Source organism: Mustelus asterias, chromosome 17, assembly GCF_964213995.1.
Source record: "Mustelus asterias chromosome 17, sMusAst1.hap1.1, whole genome shotgun sequence".
NCBI lineage: Eukaryota > Metazoa > Chordata > Chondrichthyes > Carcharhiniformes > Triakidae > Mustelus > Mustelus asterias.
The window spans coordinates 68997347-69006230 of NC_135817.1; the positions used below are offsets into that span (position 1 = coordinate 68997347).

The 8884-nt window shown below is 40.8% G+C and overlaps 1 protein-coding gene across 3 annotated transcripts in view; it reads left to right on the plus strand.

Moving 5' to 3' along the window:
- Positions 1-8331, plus strand: part of nfkbiz (nuclear factor of kappa light polypeptide gene enhancer in B-cells inhibitor, zeta) — a 30685-nt gene extending 22354 nt beyond the window's left edge. For 2 of the 3 annotated variants that reach the window (XM_078232929.1, XM_078232928.1), the window contains exons 2-12: positions 250-374; positions 912-945; positions 1056-1159; positions 1719-2428; positions 3297-3402; positions 3756-3902; positions 4570-4633; positions 4877-5052; positions 5226-5336; positions 6114-6281; positions 6474-8331. In XM_078232929.1, the coding sequence (XP_078089055.1) occupies positions 250-374; positions 912-945; positions 1056-1159; positions 1719-2428; positions 3297-3402; positions 3756-3902; positions 4570-4633; positions 4877-5052; positions 5226-5336; positions 6114-6281; positions 6474-6527 (1799 nt within the window). In that variant the 3' untranslated portion in view covers positions 6528-8331. The other variant, XM_078232927.1, reaches the window with a different exon arrangement.
- The last annotated feature ends 553 nt before the right edge of the window (positions 8332-8884 follow it).

Consider the following 8884-nt stretch of genomic DNA (forward strand, 5'->3'; position numbering starts at 1 on the left):
GAACCGATTAAAAACCATTGGATCTGAAATTGGAGCGTTTCGGAGCAGGGAGTTGAGTTAATTTTTGTGTAAGATGATCATTCCTGTGTTTTACTCAGGGCACAACCTGTGCTTTCATTTCCTCATGCGTGCCTATTTTTTTAAAGAGGGTGTGATCTGTGGCTGGTGGATTTTTAACCCTTTTTTTCACACTGTCTCTTTGGTGTCTAAGTGGGTTGCTGAGGTTATGTGTCATTGCCTTTCTTACAGCCCACTCTGGCACAGGGAGAACTCAGAGGCGACCCTTCCAAGGAGTTCGAGTGAAGAATCCTGTCAAGGAACTCCTTAACAATTTCAGGAGCACCCGCAAAGGCAACATCCTGGAAAATTATTCGGTAACACACTCCACCTAATTTTATTTGGTTTTGGTTGTTTTTTGTTAAAAAATGCGGGAAATAGTTTAAGCCCTTAATTTTTGTAATGTAAGAGGCTGATTGTATGTTAAAATAAAACTTTAAAGGTTTCTGTTTTTTATGGTCACGTTTACTTGTAACATTCTAACTTTTAACATCGTAACCAAAAGAGAAAATGCTGGAAAATCTCAACGGGTCTGGCAGCGTCTGTAAGGAGAGAAAAAGAGCTGACGTTTTGAGTCCAGATGACCCTTTGTCAAAGCTTTGACAGCTTTGACAAAGGGTCATCAGGACTCGAAACGTCAGCTCTTTCCTCTCCTTACAGACGCTGCCAGACCCGTTGAGATTTTCCAGCATTTTCTCTTTTGGTTTCAGATTCCAGCATCCGCAGTCATTTGCTTTCAACACAATGATCTTAGGCTAAAGGGCTGAAACAGATTCTATGGACGAGATGAAGGAATACTATGGAAAATAATTATACCATGCGTAACAGAATATTTTTTTTCCCCTTCGATATAGCCTCAATTGAATTCATCAGAGGAAGAGTTTTCTCGTAAGTAATTGGCTTGCTAATTTGTAATTTTGATGCGGCTTAACTTTATTAGATAAGAATGTTCCGTTAATCACTGTGCAGAATTAATAACCAGTTTTCCACCTTCACAGAAATAAGAAGTCTGCTGGGCGGGGGTAAAAGATCAGCTTTGGAGAATCTGACTGATGTACCTCCTTATAAACAATCACCGGCGCATGCATCATCTTATTTGCTGGTAAAAATAGCCGACATTCTTCCTTTCAAAATGTAATTTTAGTTTAATGACCTCTGCAGTATTTCTGTGAGGTAAGCTTTATGATTGCAGAAGATATGAATATTAATCAGATGCCTTCAGGTATCTGAAGGGGACAAACAATGGCATTATCACTTTGTCAAAAAATAATGAAACCTGTTTTATAGGAACTTCAGTCTTGTTGCTTTTCTGCTAGGCCAGTAGACCGAGTTTGTGGCAACATTGTGGTTAGCACTGCTGCTTCACAGCTCCAGGGACCTGGGTTCGAATCCCGGCTTGGGTAACTGACTGTGTGGAGTCTGCACATTCTCCCCATGTCTGCGTGGGTGTCCTCCCACATTCTGAAAGACATGCTGGTTAGGTTCATTGACCTGAACAGGCACCAGACTGTGGCGACTAGGGGAATTACACAGTAACTTCATTGCAGTGTTAATGTAAGCCTTACTTGTGACTAATAATAAACTTTAACTTTACCAGCAGTCAAGCATTTAAATGTCTTTTGTTACTTGACTGATATCCATACATCTCTCTTTTTCACTAGACTCCACCCCAGACACCAAATTCTGTTGAGAATTCAGACGGGGCCCATACAACTGAGCCAAGGAATGATGTAAACCCAGATGCTCTTCAGGACATAATAAAAATGTTGCAGAATGACACCCATACGATCTCCTTGAATACAGTCCAGGTCAGCTGGCCCAGTGTTGCCAAGGACGACCACCAAGCTTTCCAGGGAAAAACAGGCGTGCACACACACGATTATATGCAGGACCTCCAGCTCAGCCAGCTGTCCCCTGAACAATGCCAGGAATTGCAGCAATTCCAAATCCATAGCCCGCCTCAAGTCACTGGGCAGCATAAAGGGTTTCAATTCTTTCAAGGTGTGGATCATTCACCGAATCTCCAGCATGCACTGAACGCTGGAGCTGCCCAATGGAATCCACAGGTGCCTGAGGAATTTCTGCAGTATGCAGTTGATTTTCCAGTGCGCCCTGACCGTCTGCTGCCTGAGGGCTACCCAGTTCCTCAGGGCCAACCTGTGCGTAGTCAACCATCATCTGAATTTTATCTCCAAAGTTGCAGCTCCCTGCAACCCAGCATTCCGGAAGATGTATCCCATCCTGCTTCTATGTACTATCCATTACAATCTCAAGGCAAATCCTTCTTTCAATGGCAAATTGAACAGGAGGAGAATAAATTATCCAACCTTACTCAAGAGCAACTTATTGACAAAGACTCTGATGGCGATACGTAAGTATTATTAAATCTTCGTTTTGGTATATTCAGTTATCAGTGAAAATACAATAAATGTCTCGGGGGTCTGTTCCTGAGCCTGTTCTAATGCTACTTTTTTTTAGCTGGTTTCTAGATAGTGTACAAGAAAATTTATGCCTTACGGTTCCTTCCCCCTACCACAAAGTAGGACACTCAGCCCATCTCTTGGTGCTAAACTGTTTACCTTTGCAAAAAAGCTTCCCTTCAGCACCATTGTTGAGACGAACCTGTTGTTTATGGCAATTATAGATATGGAACTGCATCTTACACTTTGTGGTACACAATGTTAGAGCTCCAGAACACTCACTCTCTTCTGGTATCTTGCCCTAAGGGGGCATTGGTAACCATGGACCCCCATGTTATTTGTGCTCTGGAGATGTGGATCATCATTGGTGGTCCAGAACATGGCCCATCCTAATCTAGTGCACACAGAAAATTCCCTCTTTTAGGTGTGAAATAGCACATACCTGTCCCTATTAAGGGTCTTGGCAAGTTTGGGTTCACATTTGGTCATGTTCTGTTAAATGAAGTGGCCAGTACCAGCAATTGTTTACCAAAATAATAGTAAATCCCCGTCTTATTGAATAAAGGAGTGTTGGCTGGTGCTACTTACTGTACATACCTTGTAGGGAATGCTCAGTAATTTAAAGGGTTTTTTTGCATTAAACTGGAGGGTAGGGCAGTGTAGTCGAAATGTAGATTTAGGCAAAAATGCTCTGTTTATAAACAATAAGGATTGTGTTTAGTGGCTAGGACCTGTTTGGTGAAAGGTCTAAATGATTATAGTGCAAACACCTTTTGTTTTATAAGCTTTTAAAGTATGTTATGCTTACATCTTTTTCAGTCTACTGCATATTGCTGTGGCACAGGGCAGACGGGCTCTTGCATATGTCCTTGGGAAGAAAATGGCTGCAATGAACATGATGGATGTTAAAGAACACAATGGCCAGGTAGGATATTTTGATATATTAATCATTTACTTGTCATGAGTTGAAAAGTTGAGATTTTCTTTGAGATTAAACTGTTGAAAGTCACCTTAATTGGCTCGAAAGCCTTATTTGCATTACAGCCAATGATTACTTCAGCAAGATGTTGAACGTTAACATTAATGTTTAACTTAAATTGACTTGTTTCTCAGTAATTGTCAAACTTGCAGTTACGAAATGGCTGATTTGGCTGTTTGCTTATTACTCTGTTTGCTGATTTAAAAAAAAGTGCTATCAGTTAGTCATTTGTTATCAGTTCCCTTGTACAGGTTGGTGATTTGTCAAATATTACAGTAGCTTTTTTTTTGCTCTTGTAGAGTGCTTTGCAGGTAGCTGTTGCTGCGAACCAACACTTGATTGTTCAGGATCTGGTCAGCCTTGGAGCACAAGTGAATACTTCAGATCGCTGGGGAAGAACACCATTGCACGTGGTTGCAGAAAAAGGTTTCTCTCAAGTGCTTGTGGTAGGTGTCTTTTCCTGACTGAGGGACCTCTTTTTTTATGATGCTTGACATTCCATAGAAGCACCAATGTAACCTGTCGAAGTGTGAGCTTCACAAATGAACAATTTCACCTGGATTTCCCAAACACCAATTATAGTAATATTAAGGACAAAAATGCATGTTTAATTATTTCATCTTTGGATTGTACTTACAAATATCAAGCGTAGCCTGAACGTGTGGTCTGTTGTAGGTTTCCTTAGCCTACAAGATTCTTGCATGATTTTGGGATTCCTATTGGAACTTGTAAGAAAATAGTTTGGAAGCCTGCTTTAAATTGTGAGCCATAATTTGTACATCTTTTCTCAACTATCCATTCACACTATCCATTTACCAGAGTGTACATGAGGTAGCAAGCCAGTATATTTCTGTACCTACCTCAACCCATTTCTTTGATCAAGCTTTTGGTCATGTGTCTATCTCCCCTTGGTTCTGTGCCCATTTATTTAAATTACACCTGGGAAGGATCTTGGGGATATTTTATATGTCAATGGTGTAATAAAGCATGTCATTTTAGAAATATCACAAAAAAAATAACATTTTGTTTCCGTTGGAATATAAATGTACTTATCTGCCATTTTTATTTTTTAATTGCCATGACTTACAAATCATTTTTTATGTTTCTATTCAGGCTATTGAGAAGGGAATGGCACTAAGTTACCAGCATTTCAATCTTGAAGTTACAAACTTTGATGGTAAGATCAGCTACTACCTACAAATTATTATTAATTGCTACTAACTACTAATTACTCATGAAAGAAAAGTGATTCCAGACAGAAGTGCGTCTTTATTGGATGTCATCTTTTTACATTTGGATTATGTCCATAATTATCAACAAAGCAATCAGGAATTTCTCAAGGGCGGGGATTGTGTTTTAATGTAAACTTGTTTCTGTTTGCTGCTACCCATCATGATGTTGAATTTTCCTTCTGGTTTAGGTATGACTGCTCTACACTGTGCCGTTCAGACTCAGAACCGTGTGCTACATGAGCTACAGAACAAAATCCAACGGCAGCCTCCATCTGCCGAGGTGCAGGAACTGACCATGAAAAGCAAGAGCTTGTTGGAAACTATTAAAACCTTATTGCAGATGGGAGCGTCCATTGAAACCCGGGTGAGTTTAGCTCTGATGCAAGTACTGATCGAACCGCGTGGAAAATCGAACACCATTATGCCACCGTGGATGTTTTAATTTAATTGCAAAAAGTAAATTGTTAGTGTTGGTTGTAACAAAGCAATCTGAGATAGCCTGTGACATACTCTAATTGACTTGTAAACTTTCTCTAGGATCGGAAGAGTGGCCGCACACCTCTGCACTTGGCTGCTGAGGAAGCAAATGTTGACGTTCTACGTCACTTTCTTGAGCAACCAACCAGCCTTAATGTTGTAAATGCCAAGGTAAGAGGCAGTCCAGAAACCTGTTACTTGATGAAAGGGAGAGTTGCAGTGAACAAAGTATTTGGCACGTTGATAAGTGAATGAAAAGCTTGACGTGTGAGGAGCGTTTGACGACTCTAGGTCTGTACTCGATGGGGGTACAGAAGGATGAAGGGGAATCATATTGAAACTTACAGAATACTGAAAGGCCTGGATACAGTGGATGTGGGGAAGATGTTTCCATTAGTCGGAGAGACTGGGATCCGAGGGCGCAGCCTCAGAGTAAAGGGGCAACCCTTTAGAACCCAGATGAGGAGGAATTTCTTCAGCCAGAGGATGGTGAATCTGTGGAATTCATTGTCACAGAAGGCTGTGGAGGCCAGGTCATTGAGTATCTTTAAGACAGAGATAGATAGGTTCTTGATTGGTAAAGGGATCAAAGCTTACAGAGAAAAGGCAGGAGAATGGAGTTGAGAAACATATCAGCCACAATTGAATGGCGGGAGAAGACTCAATGGGCCGAATGGCCTAATTCTGCTCCTTTATCTTGTGGTCTAATTGTCTTGGTCATTTACCATTGACTTTGCTAAGATTCGTGGCCTTTCAGCGTGGGAGTAATAGTATTGAATTTTTCTTTGCAAGACTTTTACTTACCAACACGAGTGTAAAACAGTTCAAAAATTGACCAAATCCGCTGAGATTTGTCTGGTCAGCCTACTTTGTAGTGAGGAGAATGTTTTGAGGAAATTTCCAGTGTTGGTATTTCTGCCGTTAACAGAGTTTTTGTTCATCTTGCAGGCATATAATGGAAACACTGCTCTCCATGTCGCAGCGGGCATGCAAAACCGAGTTAGTCAGGTGGACGCTGTCCGGCTTCTGATGAGAAAAGGCGCTGATCCCAGCGTCAGGAATCTGGAGAATGAGCAACCGGTGCATCTGGTGCCAGAAGGTGCAAGAGGCGAAGAGGTGAGTGAGGCAAAGCAGCTCGACGTTTATCAAATAAAAAGCATTCCAGAAATTTGACAGTGGATGTAATCTGAAAACTAGAGAGGAAAAATGAATGGAAAAAAGTAAAAGCAGCTTAAGATTTGATTTTTTTTTTAAAGAGAAGGTAATCCTTGAACCTTGAATCACGATCAATGTTTTTTTTATTCGCAGGTTAAGCGCATTTTGAAGGGGAGAGCCATCCAGTCAAGAATGCCATTCTTATGATTTCCTGTTTGGAAAAGTGTCAGCCCCACTGTCAGTTAGGCAGTCCTGTTAGATTTGTATAGAGATATTTGCTCTTCACTGGCAAATGTGTGTTGTTTCTTTGGAAGAAACTTTAATTGTTGACTACTGTGTAGTCTTTAGTAAAAGAAAATGGGCGGGATTCCCCTACCCCCCCACCCGCCCGCAGCATGTTTTGCGGAGGTGGTCCACCATTGACTGGCAGCGGGATTTTTCGGCCCTGCTGCCGTCAATGGCATTTCCTGTTGTTCGCACTCTCCACCACCGGGAACCCGTGACGGGATCTCGCCAACAGCGGGGCCAGAAGAGCCCGCTGAAGGGAACGGCCGGAAACTCTCGCCCAGTAGTAGTGTTAACCTCTGTATCTTCTTTTAAACTGTGCACGCACTATATAGTTCGTGAAGCGAAATAAATGTAAGGGCCTCAGCTAACTTTTAAAATGTGTTTTTGAAAAAAACGTGCTCCAAAGGATCAGTGTGTAGTTTTGATTAGCTGCCTATATCTACTTTGAAATTTCAAAAAAAACTCCAGTATAATTAAATATCATATACACTTCTTGTTATCCTGAACTAAGAGTGTGTCATTTAGGCAGAACGTCATTCTACTTAAACTGTTCTAGATTAGTTTTATCTTTAGTTTTGCTGCAGCAGGAGGAATGTGATAGCTCAGATGTTCACTCATTTGAATTGTTTTTTGTAAATGAAATCCTGAAAGATTATTGACCATGCCTATAAGCTTATAGTTCTTTCTGAGTGCGATTTTTGGAAGGAAATGTCCATATGAAATCATCGATATGACATGACTTGAGTGCCTTTCAGTTTTTTCAGTGCAGATGTAGATATTTGCCTTGATTCACATTCTTGTCTATTCACTAAGTTGACACATGAGCAGTAAAAGCACACTTAATCTTGCAAACGATTTTGGCGTTTCTCTACGCGCCAAGTGAATGTACGTTTGCTTTGATGCGGTATGCATTCCTTTAACATGAGGGCTTTGCTTATTCGTGTACCCCAGATTTGAGTACTTGTGTGGGGCATCCTGCGATTGGCGATACACCCAACTGCAGTGAAAAGGGACCAAATAAACATTTAACATTAAATGTGAGAGAAGTATTTGCGCACATGGTGCATTTAAAAAAAAAACAAGCAAGTGATAAAGTCAGGAGCAGGTAGCCGATCAGAAGAGATTAGATGGAAAGTGGATGCAGAGTAAGGAAAAGGTTGGAGGAAGTAATTTGCAGATGAGGAAGTTAAGGTTGAGGGAGAACTGTTTTGCAGGATATAATCCAGAAGATGGATTTATAGTGTATGCTGAATGGAACGGAATGATAGGAATTGAATTTTGGTGCAAATCAAATTGGTACAAGTAGCAAAGCCGCATTCCTGTGTTAACTGGATGTGTAAATATTTTTATACCATTAGGTATCTGGTTCTTTTGACAGATCTTTAATTGTAGTTCTCAACAATAAGGCAGATTTTGTGTTCTCTATTTGTGTACATTGTGCTGGATTTAAGAAGAAAATCCTTAGTACATCACTATTATTGTCAAGTGATTTTTTTATGCATCCAATAGTTTTCCAACTGATTTTGAGTTAATATACTGAAATGTTGTTGCACTTACTGGATATTTAGTAACTTTTTAAATCGAGAAATGTGGAATTCCGAATTATTTGGCCTTCGAGCCAATAAATCAAGTATTCGAGAAAGTCTTTTGTTTAATAAAGTATGTCTTGTAGACAGACTCTGTGACTGTTATTTGATATTACATTAAATATTTGGTGCATTAACTGCCCGGTGTCCAGTGTGTGTCTTGGAGTTTCAAGATTTTCAGTACATCCTTTGGTTTCCACGAGTGGACTTTCTAATCTAATTGGTCAAAGCTGTGCCTTTGTTTCACTCTGTGGCAGAGGTACATATCAGAAAAATTGGATGCTGAAGCGGTGGCACAAGTTTGCCATTGCTCCAGCAGAGCAGGTCAATTACTTTGTGATTGACTGTTTGGCCAGTTAGCTGCACCATGAGGCTATTGGGCCTTTGTGCTCCTGTCTGCACCAGCGGTAAAACCCAGTCACGATTGCCATCTGCTTTGAGCATTGTACTCTAGAGCCAGGTCCTGCTTCCAGGCAGCACTCAGCTATTCCCATTAATTAGACATTGGGCTCAGTTCTGGCCCAATTGTGGGCTTTGTACATTAAATGACATTGTGTCTCTGATGCAGGTTTGGACTGGGAAATGATCCAGGTGTCGGGTTCCTGATTCCCCATTGGAAATCAAGCCCATTGTTTGTTTTTATTGGAACATAAATTGTTGGCCATTCATCCCCTCGAACCTGCTCCACCA